Here is an 18,078-nt window from a genome sequence, read left to right on the forward strand (position 1 = left end):
GGCTCCTGGCTTCGGATTGGCTCAGCACTGGCCACTTGGGGAGTGAATCATCGGACGAAAGATCTTTCTCTCTGTCTCTCCTCCTCTTGGTATATCTGACTTTGTGATAAATATAAAAATAAATCTTTTAAAAAAATTGACTTCAAGACCAGTCTTTGATGCCTAGATTGTGCCATTCTCAGGAACCCAAGATTTGTAGTCATGTGTTATTCCCTATGACAAATTTAAATCTCGGATATATTTGTAGTTTTCTACCAAAAAAATTCTGTTTCTGGAAGCAATGCTTTTATAGACTTTGGTCTTTTAATGATGATAGGTCTTAAAATTTCAGTGTGCGTCTGGTGAGATTATGATATTTATGGATATCACTTATTTTGAGACTGAGTGAAATCTCATGTCAGTTTAAATAAAACACACAGCATACCTTTCCATGTGTTCTTTTTGATCTCAGCCTCAAACATGAATGTGTTTCTAGGGCGTTGCCTTCTGTTGAGGTTTCTTGTGTGTCACGGTTGAAGGGGACCATCCTGACTTCATGTGAGTGAAGTAACCTCAGAGAACGGTGGGTCTGAAGTCAATGCAAAGTTCTGCATCCTGTTTCTACAAGGCTTTGATGATTTGGAGACATGCCCACTGGCTGTTAGCAAAGGATGTGCTGGGAGGTGCAAAATGTGACTTTTAGTGGTACATTCCTTATATAATAAACGATCTCTGAAAAAAAAAACCCACTCGTCACTCCCTGCTGCCAGCGTCTAACCACTTCCTGCAGGTGACAGCACACAGATCCATCTTCGTTTCACTGAGTGAAAAGTCTTATTTTCACAACGGCAACTCCCCTCCACTTCCTTCCCACATACATACATACATGCCATGGTGCTTCGAAAAGTTTGTAACAAAGTGGAATTAAAAGATTAGTTTATTTTGAAAGCCATTTGTATTAAAGTTTCAGAAAGCTTATGAAAACTGTGTGTTAAACAAGTATGCATAGATTTGAAAAAATATATATACCAAAATGAACTAAAGTGATGTCATCTGGTCTCCTGATTCTAGAACTAGAGTTAGGAGGGAAGAGGTGCTTTTGTTTTAGTTTTTTGTTTTTTTTTAAGCAGCTGTTTAACAAATATTAAGTAAGGCCATCTTTGACCATCACAGTTCAGGAGCTTTCTTGCTTCTCCTTTGTAAAGGATGTGTTTGATCATCTTTGTGCCCATGGGATCTAGCATATACAGTGTATATTTAAGCTGAATGGATGAAGTGCTGTGTGTCCCGTGAGAGGGAGCTCTGGCTTAGTCTTCCTTGGAATCATCATGAGTTTTCTCTCTCCAGTGCTGTTTTCTTCAGCAAACATACATCACTTGAATATATCAACTAGAATTCTCTCTGTGTTCCCCTTTATAGCAAAATTTCTTAAAAGTATTCGTCTTGGGCCCAGCCGATAGCCTAGTGGCTGAAGTCCTTGCCTTGAGCGCGCATGAACACACCGAGATTCCATATGGGCATCCATTTTAATCCCGGGGGCCCTGCTTCCCATCCAGTTCCCTGTTTGTGGCCTGGGAAAGTAGTGGAGGACAGCTCCAGGGCCTTGGGATCTTGTACCCACCAGGAAAAAGCTCCTGGCTCCTGGCTTCAGATCGGCTCAGCTCCATCCATTGTGGCTGCTTGGGGAGTAAACCATAGAATGGAAGATCTTCCTCTCTGTCTCTCTTCCTCTCTGTATATCTGCCTTTCCAATAAAAATAAATAAATTTTAAAAAGAAAAAAAATTGGATGCACTATTCCAACAGCTAATCCAACATCTCCAATTAGTATATGACTTATATCTTTAAAAAAAAAAAGCATTGGTCTTAATTGTCCCTTACTCCTCTTCTCATTCCATCTTAAATTATTCTAAGCAGGATTTTTCTCCACTGTGCCAACAAAATAGACACCAGTGACTTCCACAAAGCTCAATTCAGTGATTATGTCCCAGGCCACATCTTGGTGCGCTATAAGCTCTGAACTGGTTAATTGCTACCTCCTAACACACTTCTTCGCTTTCTTGGTCTCTTGCTTTCACTCTGTAACTCTTATCTTTGAAATGAATGAATAGGAGCCAAACACTGTTGGTTTGTAGTAGATTAAGCTTCCACCTTGCAGTACCAGCATCCCATACAGGCACCAGTGTGAGTCTCAGCTGCTCTATTTCTGATGCAGTTTCCTGCTAATGGTCTGGGAAAACAGTGAAAGATGGTCCGAGTCCTTGGGTCCCTGCAATCACGTGGGAGACCCAGAAGCTCCAGGCTCCTGGCATTGGACTGGCGCAGCCCCAGCCATTGTGACCATTTGGGTAGTGTACTGGAAGATGCAAGATCCTCTCTCTTTCTCTGCTTTCACCTCTGTAACTCAGTCTTACAAATAAAGATATATAATTTTTAATAAAGTAAAATGAATATTCGAAAAAGAGTGCTTTCTCTCAGCATCCCATACAAAGAAAATTGTAAACTTTGCCTTGTTGTACTCCCTTCTTTTCACCTTTGATATTCACAGCATTTATGTAATGAATTATATGTTTATTTGTGTTTTCTGTCTTCCCTTGGCAGGCAAGCCATACCTGATTATAATTTTTGCCTTTTCCTACTAGAAGTGTAAAATCTTTTATTGTTCCTCATGACTGTGTCTCTGGTATCTAGAATAATGCCTGTCACATTGTCTGAAGTAAATATTTGTGCATTAAATACAGATTGGAGCACAGCTGTAGGTGAGCTGTGGTCGGCATGTGACCTGGCGGTTATGATTCCTGCATCCCTGTCAGCATGGCCGTCTTTGAGTCCTGGCGCTGCTACGATGGCAGCTTGCTCTAAGGTGGACATGGGATGCAGCAGGTGCTGGTTAAGTAGATGGGTCCCTGACACCTGCATGGGAGATTTGAATTGTGTTTCTGACTCTTGGCTTTGACCTGCCTCAACCTTGACCATTGTGGCACAGGGGAGCTCTGTTTCACAAATAAATAAATTTTAAGAAAGGTGATCCTAATGTCATATTAAAGAGTTTCTATTATTTTAGCTCCTCTCCAGATGTCATTATTTTACTAAGTAGCGGATTCTTCAAATAGAAAACCCTTCTCTTTTATTAGAAAGGTAACTATAGATATCTAAAGCAATTTTTATATTTACTTACTGGAGAGAGTGAGAAAGAGAGATCTCCATCCACTGATCCGTTTCCCAGATCCAGTTGGTCATAAAGGTCAGGGCTGGTCCAGTCTGTAGCCAGGAGCCTGGAGCTTTCTCTGGGTCTCCCAAGTGGGTGCAGAGGTCCAAGTGCTTGGACCATCCTCTGCTGCTTTCGCAGGAACTGGATGGGAAGTGGAATGGCTGGGTCTTAAACAGGTATTCATATGGGATACCAGCATCATATACAGTGCTGCAGTGCTGGTCCTGCAAATTTTTTTTAAGTTTGCTGAAAATAAAATATTTTTATATACCCAAACTGTAATAGACACCCTAGAAATATCTAGTTTGATAGGAAGATAAAGTTACAGCCCACTATTTTCCATGATCGAAGGATGCTGTGTAAAAGCTGGGATTAGCTGTGTTCCATTTGTTTTGTTTAGAGTACCTTTTGAGTGGAGGAGTGATGCGGCTGAGAGAACTGCTATGGGTTCCCTTCAGGTTGCACAAACTGCTTCCATGCCTTTGTTTTTATTAAGTTTGCTAAGGCATAATTTATACAGTAAAATGCATCCTTTTAGATGTGCACTTTAATGAGTTTGGACAAGTGTGCAGTCATGGACCCACCACCACAATCAACGTATACAACATTGCCGTCATTTCCTGAATTTCCATGTGCCCTTTGTGGTTCACTTCCCTGATCCCACACCCCTTCTGCCCTCCGGGCTGTACTTGGTCATATTCATGGAACCAGATAGTATGCATCCTTTTGCGCTTGGCTTTTGTTTTGTAGCATAATATATGTATCAAATCAGTTCTTTCCTTCCAAGATTTTATTTATTTATGTCAAAGGCAGTTAGAGGAAAGACAGAGAAGTCTTCCATCTGCTGGTTCACTCCCCAGATAACTACAATGTCTAGCCAAAGCCAAGGGCCAGGAGCTTCATCCAGGTTTCCTACATGGGTGGCACAGGCCTAAGCACTTGGAAAATCTGTCGCTGCTTTCCCCGGCACATTAGCAAGGAGCTGGATTAGAAGCAGAGCAGCAGGGGCTACCACAGTGTGGACCTCTGTTCCTTTTTCTTGCAGAGTAGTAGTCCTCTGTGTGGGTATATAACAGTGTGCTTCTAAGTTCACCAATTGATGGACATTTGAGTCATTTTCAAGTTTTGTGTACAGCACTTTGTGTACAGGTCTTTGTGTGCACAGCGGTTTTATTGGTTCTTGGCTGTTTTCTTTCATTTTTCATTGTACCTAAGTGTCAAGTCTGTTTCCCTGCGGTCTATTCTGTGTGTATGTTTCCTGCAGGAATATTCACATCCTCTGCTTTCACCAGCTGCCTGGCTGTAGGTGGGTCAGGGTTGCCCTGCAGCCTACCAGGGCTTGTCTGTCCTTGTATACTTTGTTTCCACCTGACAAGAGTACCCCTAAGTGCTCCTAGAACTTCTCCCTTCTGGCTGCATGCTGAAGTCTGGCGCTCCAGCCCAGCTGGGAATGGAAAGTTGAGGGAGTGACGTCCTCAGACACCTCCCTTCTTGTGGAAGGGTCTGAGGTTTGTTTGTTTAAGCTGAACAGAGGATGCCAAAGATAGAGGTTTGAGTCAGCTTGACGCTGGCTAAGGCCCTGCTTTTCACTCTGCGCGGCCCTCCTTCCCTCCCCCAACTCCTGCTGACCGCTCATTTCCCGGCTTTGCCCGAGATACACTGTACAGTTTTAGTCCCAGGCTACGACTGCCTGTAGAAAGCCAGTCAGAGGCGAGATGGAGGAGAAACCACCAGGAAGTTTCTGACAGCGCTGAGCCGGGGCGTGCTGATAGTGCAGGACAGCAGTAAGCTCAGGAGAAAGGCATCCAGGCCAGCACGGAGTGGGGCCTTGGGACTGACTCAAGAGGAGAGAGAAGACAGACCCGAAAATGCCGCTCTTAGATTCATCTTATTTGCCGCCAACTGTCTTTATTTTGACTCACATTCTTGGAATTGCTGGTGTTCTGTACTGGAAGAGACGTGCCAGGGGCAGAGCAGGTAAGCAACAAGTTATTCTTTCATCTACAGTGGGTCTAGTGAGGGTGGGGTGAGTGACAGAGGTCTTCTCAGTTGCGCTTCTTAAAGGGCCAGTGCGTCTTTGGGTTGAGATGTGGGGTATAGGGTGAGTGGATATACTGAGGAAATGGGTTGCCCTGGGGCCACTTGGGGACCCAGACTCTTTCCTGTTTGGTGAGGCTGTCTGCTGGAGGGTGCTGGTTATAACCACGAGCTGATGTCTGGGCTGGAAGCTGGAGGGAAGTGACCACTGGGCACCGACCATGTCCTTCCTCAGAGAAGCAAGTCTGTCCTTTTGCGTCTCAGAGCAGTCTTTTGGATACTTGTTTCTAACCAAAAGCATTCCGTTAAGGCTGTCATCCTCCTTCAGGGTGTAGGTTTGGGGAAAATTTCTGGGCTTGGTGGGACTGGAGAAGTTTCTAGATTTGCTTTTATTAGTTGGTAAGAAAAGGCAGAGGAGGAAGGGTCAGTGAGAGGAAAGGGTCAAGTGATATCTTGCCGAGATGCATCCTGGAACTTTCTCTTTGTTATGCAGCTACTTCTTTCCTCTCACAGCTTAGCTCTGTGCATGCAAGTCTTGCTCTTCAGAGTAAAGAAGTTCACTCTTTTCTCTAGGGAGTTGATTTCTGAAAACTTTAAAAAAAATTGTTTTTCAATGATGCAAGAATCCTCTGCCTGGAGTTTGTTGGGGTGCAGTTCCGTTATCTAGCATTTAATAAGGTCTCCGTTTTCTCCAAGTGCACCCTCGGGTCTCCCTACCTGCAGTACTCCCACTGTGATTCTGAAGCTTCCTGTTTCCAAGCCAAGTCATATAGACCCTTGTTCCTGTGGAGCTTACAAGTTAGGATGGAGATTTGATGACTTATTACTTAACTTTCTATTAAAAGTTCATGAATGCTTGGCAGAATTACAGCTGGATTCAGTCATTCCCCAGTGCCCTTTCCAGTAAGTCTCAGAAAAGCTTTTGAGTAAATATCCAGGTCCCAGGATGTGTCTGTCAGCAACAGCAGAGACAGGCTTGCTGGTGTGGTGCTGTGTTTTTAGGATACCCAGAGTGGCTGCTCTGTGTTCTTAGCAGGAAAGCTTTGGAAGGTAGGCTGGGGTTATTTGACCCCACTTGCTATTTCTTGTGAAATGAGAAAATAAGCACCATTTAGGCAGAAGCTTCTGGTTTCCTTTCCTCACGTATTGCAATACTGCCATTTCTAACCCAACAGTTGGTTCGTGTTTTCGAAGTTCGTTTTCATTATCAGTTTTTCTATGGAACTTAAGAGCCATTGCCCTATCTTTGCTTTATTTTGAATGTTTTAGAAATATTCATTTGTAAACATAAAACATTGGGGCCCCGCGCAGTGGCCTAGCAGCTAAAGTCCTCGCCTTGAACGCCCCGGGATCCCATATGGGCGCCGGTTCTAATCCCGGCAGCCCCACTTCCCATCCAGCTCCCTGCTTGTGGCCTGGGAAAGCAGTCGAGGACGGCCCAAAGCCTTGGGACCCTGCACCCACGTGGGAGACCCGGAAGAGGTTCCTGGTTCCTGGCTTCGGATCTGCGGAGCATAGGCCGTTGCACTCACTTGGGGAGTGAACCATCCAACGGAAGATCTTCCTCTCTGTCTCTGCTCCTCTCTGTGTATCTGACTTTGTAATACAATAAATAAATCCTTAAAAAAAAAAAAACCATAAAACATTGAAATAAAAAGAAAAATGCATTGTAAATGCTTTTTTGTTTTTATGACACAACCTTGATTCTAGTACCTAAATGTTGTATTGGGAACATATTGTGGTCAGTTTATGTGTAAAGTTAGAGCAATGATTTTCAGTTGAAGACTATGAGTATCAAGCCTTCCAAGGAGGTACTTACATTCTGAATCCATTTGTAATTTCAAGTTTAAGCTGTATCATATCAATTGGACTTAAAGATGAGCCCAGTGTGGTAGCCTAGTGACTAAAGCCCTTGCCTTGAATGCACCAGGATGTCAGTTTTAATCCCAGCAGCCCCGCTTCCCATCCAGCTCCCTGCTTCTGTGTCTGGGAAGGCGGTCGAGGATGGCCCAAAGCCTTGAGACCCTGCACCACGTGGGAGTCCCCGAAGAAGCTTCTGGCTCCTGGCTTCAGATCAGATCAGCTCCGGCCATTGCGGCCACTTGGGGAGTAAATCAGTGGACAGAAGATCTTCTTCTGTGTCTCTCCTCCTCTCTGTATATCTGACTTTCCAATAAAAAAAATAAATAAAAATCTTAAAAAAAAAAAGACAGAAACATGTACTATGTCATTCCTACTTGCCATTGGACATTGCCAGAAGGCTTTCTCCATCATCTCTGTGGTTATTGTACCGTTCATTAATGTACACTCGATTAAAAACATGAAGATAATCTCTTCAGAGCTGCTCCTTTTCATCTCAGATGTATACTATCACAGAGAATGGATCATAGGCATAACAGATTTGGAGCAAGACTCAGTTGTAAGGTGTTTAGTACACAGTGGTGAGTTGGTGACACATTGCTGTGATAATATTATAATGGCTTAGTGTGTTTTTGCACTTTGTTGTTATGTCACTTTTCTTCTTTTAAAGTTTTATTTATTTGAAAGACAGTGATAGTGGTGGGGGAGGGAGAGAGGCTGTCCCACTTGGGTAACAGGAACCCGCGTGCTTGGGCTGTCCACTCTGCAGTACCTGTCAGGTGCACTAACAGGAAGGTGATCTGTGGCACAGAGTAGGTGGGAGGATCCAGGAGATGGGCATCCCAAGCGGCAGCTTGACCTCTGACACCTGTTCATGTTTACAAAGTATAAAGGATGTGCATAGTCTCAGACAGTGAAGATACTCAATTTTGCACCAGGATTTCTGCTGTTCGTTCAGGCTTTTGTTTCCTTTTATTTGACCAATAACCCGGAATTGCCAGACTGATGAAACTGCTGCTGTTTTTTCTGTTTGTTTGTGTGAACCATTGTTTAAAAATTGGCTCTGCAGTAAAATAAACACAAATAAACTAGATGCTGAGGATAACATAATTGCAGTCAGTTACTCTCCCAATATATGATTGTTTATATAATCTAGCTTTAAAATAAGTAATATGACCTTGAGCACATAATACTGATTTATACTATGAAATGCTGCTTATATGCATGTTCTGTATGTTGAGTTTTATATACAAATTGTTTAAAAAAGCGTTGTCAGAGGTGAAAATCATTGCACTGGGTCATCTCTGAGATCATGTTCTAGTAAATTGTCATTATGGATCTAGATGTTTCAATTCATATATTGTATAGTTTAAGTGTACTCTGGCTTGCTGTAAAACCCAGCTTTCTACTTACTCTTACTCTTGTTGGAGTTATTCTTCCTTTGCTTGAAAGTTTATGACTGTAGAACATACAATCCTTGTGTTGCTTACTGAGGAGTTCTTTTATAAACCAAATGTGGATTGCTTACAATTTATACTTTGTAGTCCAGTTTCTACCTAGCACAGATCAACTCTGCTCCTTCTTCTAGGTGTCAGATTGGCTTATATTTCAAAGCTGTCTTCTGTAGCTGGACACCTCCTTATCATTACTATATCCAGTACTAGGACTCCTTTTGGGCAGTTAGATTTATTGTTTTTACTTTGAAAGTGTGATGACTGTTGTGTGTGGTGAGAGAGGGGTCGAGGAAATGCAGCAGAGATGTGTGGAAGCAATTACTCCGTGATTGATGAGAATTGATTAAATGCTGTAAGTACATGGCCTTCACAGCCACAGTCTCACATCATCATCTTTTCAGCAGATGTAAACTAGACACAGGAAGACACAGTTTGTATCAGAACTGTGTGATGCCTGCAATACAGGCCTTAATACTCAATTTGTATTTAGAATTTTGAATAATTTTAAACACACCTCACCCACACATGAATTCATGTGTATTATGTCATTATTCTTAAAACCATCTACTTCCTTATTTTTTCGTTTTCCCTCACTCAGAATGTTGGAGGAACCTCTTACTTCTCCCATCCTCTGCCCCTCCCACCTGCTAACTGTACCCAAAGTAATCCTTCTAAAACAGATATGTCACTCTGCTGCTTAAAATTCTTCCCCTGTGCTTTTTTTTTTAGAAGTTCAAACTCTACAGTACAATGTAAAAAAAGGGTTTTTATGATCTGCTCTCCCCCCCACCCTGCCTGTTTGACGAGTTTCATTTCCTGTCTTAGCATTCATTATTGCATGTCATTTAAAAACCTGCAGATCCCTCCCTGAAATGCCCGTTTCCTCCTCTCAGTGGGAATGCTTGGTGCTGGTTCTTCAGAGTAAGTAGTTACTGCTCCCAGAAAGCTTTCCTGGACTTCCTGTTCTGTGCTGTGGTAATAGCCTTATTCAAATCTGTGTTACCTTCTTGCTTGGTTTGTTCCATCTCTTCAGTTGCTAAAACAGGCTCTCACTCATCTCAGCATCTCAGGCATCTGAAACAGAATTATGTGTCACTAAAAGTTACTTGAATACGCAAGTGAAAGAATTAAGACGGTTTTAGTTCTCAGTTACATCAGGAACTGGGTGTGACAGCAATCTGGCTGCAACATCTATTACTTCTCCATTGAGCACCAGGGTTGATCTGGCTGATGTGGCTGGCCAGGCGCGTGTCTCCTTCCTCCCTTGCCACACCCTGTGCGTCGCTGCTGAAGCTGCTTGGTCAGAGGGTGACCGACCCGGCTGGAGGAGGATTGGTTGTGCTCCCCTGCTAGAACCTCCAAACAAATTCTCAACTTATATCCGAAACTGTGCTCTGTTTGCTTGTATGTTTAAAGGGTGTGGCTTAGTTTAATGTGTAGCCTAAGGTGGTTGACCGGTTTAGACTGATTGAGGTTATCCTGTGTCTTAGTTTATTAATGTCTCACATTGTTACAGTAAAAGGGCTTTGTGGTTACTTGAAAAGAACACTTGAGGATTTTGTTTGGTATGTGTTTTCTTTATATGTAAAAATTAATGATTGGAAAATCTGATTTCTTAAAGTTCTTTCCATTTCCAACATCGCACTGGGAGAATTAGCTTAATCCCTGATCTCTAACTTTAAGGGCTCTCTAAATTGAAGATTGCATCAACTTGTCCCCATCTGAATTGCTGTTTTTAAATTAAGTTTTCTTCCTTCATTTGAAAGGTGGGAAAAGAGATAAAGAGAGGGGCTTCCGTCTGTCTGGTTCACTCCTCAAATGTTCACAGCATCTCCAGCTGTGGCCAGGCAGCAGGCAGGAGCCTGGAACTCAATCCAAGTTTCCTGCATAGGGATCAGGGACCCAACTACTTGAGCTGTCACCTGCAGCTCCCCAGTGTGCACATGAACTGGAAGCTGGAATTGGAAAGAGCTGGAACTCAAACACAGACACTCTGACCCAGGATGTGGGCGTCCTCAGGAGTACATAAAGCCCGCTGAGAAATGTCTGTCCATCCCTCCCCGACCTTTTTTTTTTTTTTTTTTTGAAAGATTTATTTATTTTATTACAAAGTCAGATATACAGAGAGGAGGAGAGACAGAGAGGAAGATCTTCCGTCCGATGATTCACTCCCCAGGTGAGCCACAACGGGCCGGTGCACGCCTATCCGAAGCCGGGAACCTGGAACCTCTTCCGGGTCTCCCACACGAGTGCAGGGTTCCAAGGCTTTGGGCCGTCCTCGACTGCTTTCCCAGGCCACAAGCAGGGAGCTGGATGGGAAGTGGAGCTGCCGGGATTAGAACTGGCGCCCATATGGGATCCTGGGGGTTCAAGGAGAGGACTTTAGCCGCTAGGCCACTGCGCGGGGCCCTCTCCCTGACCTTTTGACAGCAACTCTGTTGCCCTATTGGGTCATGTTAAACATAAGGTCAGTTATGAAATAGCAAAACCTTGTACATGAGCTGCTCTTTTATTCCCCTTTAGTCACTGTTGTGTCTGATTTTCATAAATCTGGGTGTACTAGCTAAGGCATTTTTTGAACCTTAGGTATACTGGCTTTGTTTTGTTTTGTGAGGTTTTTTGCAGCTTTTTATTTTTTAAGATTTCATTGACTGTTAAATTTCTCCATTTATGATATTTGCTGTGTATCTTCCTTTTGTGTTAACTACAGATTTGTCAAGCATGTAATAGGTACTCAATAAATATGATAAAATAGATCTAATAAATCTTTACTCAAATAACTAAAGCACTAGATGATATAAGCAAGGGGGAGTCTTTGTCTTTCTTCCCTTTAGGACTTGTTCCCTAGGTGTGTACAGTGTAGTAAGAGGCAGAAGATTTGGGCTGTGTTCTGACTTTTCTGCTTACTGGACTATGTTAGACAAGTTGCTTAGTTCCTTTAACTTCTAGTCTGAATGAAAAGAAAAAGAAAACTAGGGTCTCTAATTTTCGGTGATTCTGGCTTTGCAGTCCTCTGGCCTGCATTTGGAGGACTGTGGTTGAGAGTAAGGTGAGCATCTGGAACCGGCCCATATGACTGGGTGACATTAATACGGGCCTGTGTTTCCTCTTCTGTAAAATGGGTTAATAATGCTGCATGGTTTTTTTGAGTTAGTTCTTAGAACATGTTTTGCACATGGTTAAGGACTATTTAATTGTTCCTATAATTATTATAATTTTTTCACAAAAGTTACAATTAAAGACATATCTTCCTCTGGGCTTCTCTGTTGTACAACTTACAGTTGGGAATTAAGAAATGTGATGGAGGGCCTGGTGAGGTAGCCTAATGGCTAAAGTACTCACCTTGAACATGCTGGGATCCATATGGTCACCAGTTCATGCCCCAGCGGCCCCATTTCCCATCCAGCTCCCTGCTTGTGGGAAGGCAGTCAAGGACGGAACAAGGCCTTGAGACCCTGCACCTACATGGGAGACCTGGAAAAAGCTCCTGGTTCACTCCTGGCTTTGGATTGTCTCAGCTCCAGCCATATCGGCCACTTAATGAATCATTGGACGGTGGATCTTCCTCTTTGTCTCTCCTCTCTGTGCATCTGACTTTCCAATAAAAATAAGTAAATCTTTAAAAAAATAGCGATAAGCTATGAATCACTGTCTTACACTTTAGAAGGAGGCTTCTGTACCTGCTTTTATATCTTAGTCGTGGCTGATTTAGGGACATTTGAGTAAAGACATTAAATATACAGCTTCAGCTCTCTGTGCTGCAAGGAAGCCAGTACCTGTACATTTTCAGGTAACGTCTGCCCAATTGTGGAGACACTGACTTCAGTCTCTTCATCTTTTCACTTTCTGATACGCACAGAAAGTTGGGTGAAAACAAAGGAGGAACGGCCAGGATACTCACTCTGCCAACCCGTTCCCTGAGGGTGATGGAGAGCTGACTTCAAGTCCAGTCCTGCAGGTCAGCAGCATCTCTCTCTCTTTGGGAACCTGCCAGGGAAGCCCCGTCTCCTGATGGCTCGATGACCTTGTCTCAGGCTCCTGTTTCATCAGTCTGCAGTGCCGTCAGGAGGGACACGGGAGTGAGGATGTGACAGGCTTTGGTTCGCATTCCTCAGTCTTTACCCAGTAATGATGACTCTGATGTTTGAAGACTCCAAAATTATTTACTATTTTTAGAAGTTGCTCCATGTATTTATTCGGGATGCACCTTTAATCTCCAGTCGTCCAGTTAAGTGTGTTTGTTTTTTAAGTTTCCTGACAACATACCAGCCGGCTCTTTATTCACAACTTGTCTACTCCAGTTTACTCACTCTGTCGGTCCCTCTTAGAGCTATGGGGTATCACAGGAGGCACAGTTCTGGAGCTGGGAAGAAGGATATGTCACCCTGGTCGAGTTATTTAACCACTGAAAGAAGAGATAATGCCTTTTTTTAAGAGAATCATTGGGATTAAATGAAATTATATTTAAAATTCTTTGCACCTTACCTGTAAACTTGCAATTCTGATAGATGGCTCAGTTAAGGGTAGCTGAGATGGTTTCTAGAGCCCGGGGTACGATGACAAGACATTCACTGCACTCAGGCAATTTAGACCTGAGAAAAAAAGAAGTTCCCAAACATGAATCAGGAGATGTTTGTGGATTTTTCTTCTTTTTTCCTTTGCATTCATTTTCCTAGACCAAGGTAAATTCTAGGCAGACCTTTCCTCTTCAAGACTAAGAAGAATCTGATAAGAGGGGCAGATTGTGTACAGCCGTCACAGGATACTGAGGTGAGTGGGAGCTTACTTAGGGAAGGATAAAGTTAGCTGTGAGTCCCTTTACTAGTAAGCAGTAACAAGATTATCAGCAGTTTGGAGGGGGGAGGGGTGCCCAGCTGCGAGTGAAGGAGGTCATCCAGCCACTGAGGCAGCTCCCAGGGCTTGCTGCGATGGGGTGGTCTGCTGGGCAAGCCCAGGTTTGCTTTTTTCATTTGTAGTCTTTTGGGCTGATCTTTGGATACTGGCTTTCCGAGTGCCACCGCTCCCTCTCTAGCTCAGGAGCAAGATTGCAAATAGCGTTAGCCTGAAGAAGTTGTTCTATTTAGGGAGTGAGAGCAGAGGGCCAGTGAGGAGGCCCTTAGCAGCCGCAGTGCCCTCCTGAGTGGTGTGGGGCAGGGTTGGAGTGTCTGTCCTGACGTCCCCAGAGGCCTGGCTCTTCTGTTCCCTGCTTGGGTCAGAACTGTGAAGAAACAATCGATAGGTTGGGCTATCTCAGTGAAAAAGGCCTTCATTGTGTTTCTTCAGCATTCCAGTGTCTGGTACAATTAGCCAGAACTCAGAAAACAAGTTGGACAAACAAGCAGACAAGCAGTCTTCCGCTGATGGATAAAGGGATTTCTGCATGGCCGAGCTAAGTGCACTGACTGTGAAGGCAAAAGTGGGAGGGTCTGGGACTTTGAGATGCCATTCCTGACTGGATGAAGGGAAAGAATGGAGCAACCAGCAAGCTGCATTTTTGATGTTGATGAAATCTGCAGAGCTAATCTGCTCGAGGCTGCACTGTTTGGGTCAAGCAGGCGGAATCATTGAAGAGAGGCCGCGACTCTTCCCTTTGGCCAGCTGTAGTAAGTGAGGGGAAGTGAAAGAGAGCTTCCTTTTGGAATCTAGGACTGTTGTTGGCAGTGGATAGCGTTTGGGCTTGCTGAGTTGTAGTTGTAGTCGTAGTCCCTCCGGTTGGTTAACACGTGTGTATGTTTCTGTCTGAGAAGAGAGCCTGAGGAGCAGGTTGTTGGGCAATGGATGCACTGTTCCTGACTTGGCACTGTAGTTCACCAGCTCTTCTGCAGCTGTCTGAGACTCACCTGGTTAGAAGCTACTGTCTGAAAATGGAGGGCACCCCAAGGACCAGCTTCTGTATGTGCAGCTTACTCACCTAATACCTTGACCGGACTTGCATTTTGGACACTCCACCTCTGCAGTCTGTGTAGCCTCAAGACACACAGCTGGTGCCGTTTTTGGAGTGCTGTCTGCCTGAGGACCTGGACCCAGGTTTTGGAAGTGCCCTAGGGAGGAGCTTGCTCTCTGACCTCAAGGGAAGAAGGAGGTCAGTAGGAAGTTGTGGGCGGAGTCACTTCTCTGTTCTCTCTTTCTGTTCATCACACGCCCTTTTTGGCTGTCCGTCTCTGTGCACCTCTGAGCCTTTTTTGAGGAGTGGCAGAGGGTGCCTGGGCCACTACCTAGAGGCTCTTTGAGAGCCCCTCTTCTTAGGTGGGGCCAGCAAGACACAGGGGCGCCATGTGGCCCAATTACCAAGATGAGCACGAGTTCAACACCCACCTGGCTTGCCGCATGTGCTGTATGGGTTAGTATGTGAAGTTTTTTTTCTTCCTTGTCTGGGCCTGAGGATCCCAAATAGCCCTTGTTCTCATTGACTCATAGGATGCATGGCTTTTGAAGTCTTGCAGGCATCACCCGCTTTGAGCTTATTAAAATGTGCAGTAGAATAGCAGGGGGTGTCCTACTTCCTGGGGAACCTCTTACACTTCCAGTGACTGGCGGTTGAGCCTAAGCTTTGGGTGTGGGGCTTTTTTATAGAGGCTGAATTCATGTTCATGCTTCTGCCTATGTCAGGAAACCACTTTTAAGTTGTGTTGCGAAGTGCTGAAAGTCCAGAGGGTATTTTTAGCAGAAGTTGGTTGGTTATGAGTCTAACTCCAGCTCACTGGGAAGGGGGAAGGGTGGAAGGGAGGAGACATGGTGTAGCTTTCCTCTTTGGGTCTATTGCTAATTGTCTTAACTTCTGCCAGCTACGATGAGCGAAAAAGGCTAGAAGATGGTCTGGGACAGGGACTTAGAGGCTTGGGGAAGAATCTGGTTAGCTGTGACTTAGATAAGGGAGAAACCTTCATTGAAATAAGTGGCCTTTAGCAATCTCTTTGGGCCACAGGTTTCATTTCAAATTTTTGGATGTACAGAATGGTGTTGGACTGAGACAGTTTAGTAATTCTCAATAAAATGAAAAAGAGGGAAATGTGACGTGTCTTTCGTAAAGCCACACTGCAACAACTGTGCTTTATTCTGCAATTGCCCTTCCTGATTTGTTGTGTACTGAAAAAGCGTCTTATGAAAGGGTTGTCACTTGCTGGTAGTTTGTTTTTAGATTTCTTTAGTGAAACGAAAGATTGACAACTTTGTTATACTTTCTAATTATTGTTTTAGAAAACGTAGCTCTGTGAAATCTAAGTTTGGGGACTACTGGATCGATAATCTAATGTCTTTTAATTTTGTGCTCTTTGAGTCTCTTAAGTGAAAAAAACTGTGGATAGGCAGATGTGAATTAATTGAAATTGCTGCTTCCTTGGTGAGTGTGAGACGTTAGAAGAATCTCAGAGAAGCAAAACTAAGGTTCTTCTCTTGTTTCCTGACTGTCAGACAAGTGCTGCCAAATAGTTAAGTGTGTTTTGAGCAACAAAGCTGATACTGTAATGTCTGGGGCACAGGGCGGGGCAGGATGTTTGTTTGTTTGTTTGTTTGTTTTTAATCTTTTCATCTTCCCTTGGGTATCTTTGAGATTTCCTTCCTGGGATCTGAAATTACCTTATGTGTCTAAAAGTTATGGGACATAAATGGATTGCTAAAGGACCGTTTTTCTGAAGTGGTGAGTACCACTAACCCAAAGCAAAAACATTAAAGCCCCATTCACCCTACCATGTTGAATCAGCTAGGGGCACTTCAGCCTAATAGTTAAGAAGATGGGTTTTGATGTCAGCTGGGGATGGGGCTGCTGCTTTACCAGTTAATAGCTGTATAAGCTGAAAATTGCTGAACATTTGTATGCTTCCATTTTCCTATTTGTTAAAGGTGATTAAAATAGGCCCTACTCATGGGGTCATTATGAAGGGATATTAAAACAATTAGTCCTGTGCTTTATGCATAATCAGTTCAGAAATGCTAAAGACAGTATAGCAGTAATAAATGAAATGTATCTAATATGAAAATTCAGTGTCAGTCTGCATTCAATTCTCCCTGTACAAATTGAGGCATAGGAATGCATACCTGGTTGCATAGCCTTTGCTTCTCTGAGATATCTTGATGGCTGGAAAGGGTGTTTGTTTTAGAGCATTGAAGCTCTGCTAGCAACAGAATGTATGCAACTGCTGTGGGAAAGGAAGACCTTTCGAATACAGATGCAGATATTGTGTTAGTTTGCCTGACTTTGTAGTTTTTTGTAAACTCCCCATTTGATTTTGATACGGCTGTTTGTAAGTGTGGTATTTGGGGGGGCCTTTGGCCTTAACTCAAGCTCATAACTTTGCAGGAAGTTGATGAATATCAAAAATGTAGAAACCGTATGCCGGAGACGAGGAAATCCAAATCCTGCCTGATCTTGTGCAGCCTGGCTGTGACTTTGTCTGCATTCGTTAATTTCTATGAAATGGAATCTTTTTATATTTAAGATGATTTTTGAAGATTCTTAAAACTCTGTGTCTCTTTGAAATATTTAGTTTTTCTGAATGAAATATTCTAATGAATATTCTAGAAACTATTGAGCTTTTCTTTTCTTCCATATCTGTGGCTTTTTCCTTTTGCGTGTGCTTGTCTTGGGCTTGTTTATTGATGTAACTTCAGTCTTATTTTCTGATACCTAATAGTTCAATTGATTATCGTTAGTAAAAATCAAGCTTTCCTAAGAGATCAGATAAACTTAATTTTTCCTAAAGTTTCTAAATCCCTCTTGAGACCTCTTACTGTTTCCTTTCCTGAATCCCTAGGGAAAGTACAGTTTGCATCTCTCTCTCCTTTCCCCTGATTGTGTAGGTCTATACTCTGTTGCCTTGTAATGAATCTATGTAGATAGTAGAGTATAATGGTCCATGAATTAACATCTGAAAGGCTTCAACTGGAATCTCTACTTATTTTGTGATTTTTTATGTGGGGGATGGAATTATAAGTAAGTCTTTTAGAGTGTTAGTTTCCCACTCCCCAAGTGGCTGCAGTGGCTGGAGCTGCACCAATCCAAAGCCAGGAGCCCAGTGCCTCCTCCAGTTCTCCCACACACAAGCAGGATGAAGGCTTTGGGCTGTCCTGGACTGCTTTCCCAGGCCACAAGCAAGGAGCTGAATGGGAAGTGGGCTGCCAGGATTAGAACTGACATCCATATGGGATCCCAGAGTGTGTGAGGTGAGCACCCTAGGCACTGGAATCCCAGTCTGATTTTTCAAAGAAGACTGGTGGCCTTGTGAAGATAGGAGTCATTTGTAATACTGGTACAGCTCTCACACATTCTTAGTGAGCGTATTTTAATTGCTTGATCTCCAGTTTAGCTGAACATTAAGTGGCATCCAGGAGTGGCAAGAAGAACTTAGGAAGGCTGTGTCTGTGGAAGAGACAATTGAGTAGGACTCCTAGCTCCCTGATGAGGATCATAGGGGATCACTTCTTAGTTTGATTAACATATTATTTCGCTGTGTTCTTCTAGATATAACCTTGGCTCACAGTGAGTGCTGAGTATATGTTTGTTAAAGGAATGAGTGTTCTTGAGTACCTACTGTTGACCTAA

The 18,078-nt window shown here is 43.4% G+C and overlaps 1 protein-coding gene across 9 annotated transcripts in view; it reads left to right on the forward strand.

Annotated features, from left to right (window-relative positions):
* Nucleotides 1–18,078, forward strand: part of MACF1 (microtubule actin crosslinking factor 1) — a 388,597-nt gene that overhangs the window by 116,400 nt on the left and 254,119 nt on the right. For 2 of the 9 annotated variants that reach the window (XM_058679247.1, XM_058679261.1), the window contains exon 1: nucleotides 4,745–5,166. The exons of 5 other annotated variants lie outside the window; for them this stretch is intronic. In XM_058679247.1, the coding sequence (XP_058535230.1) occupies nucleotides 5,058–5,166 (109 nt within the window). In that variant the 5' untranslated portion in view covers nucleotides 4,745–5,057. Of the gene's footprint in view, nucleotides 1–4,744; nucleotides 5,167–14,287; nucleotides 14,881–18,078 lie in introns of those variants that run through there. 2 more of the 9 variants (XM_058679284.1, XM_058679255.1) reach the window with 2 other exon arrangements.

The sequence above is a fragment of the Ochotona princeps genome, chromosome 2 (assembly GCF_030435755.1).
Source record: "Ochotona princeps isolate mOchPri1 chromosome 2, mOchPri1.hap1, whole genome shotgun sequence".
NCBI lineage: Eukaryota > Metazoa > Chordata > Mammalia > Lagomorpha > Ochotonidae > Ochotona > Ochotona princeps.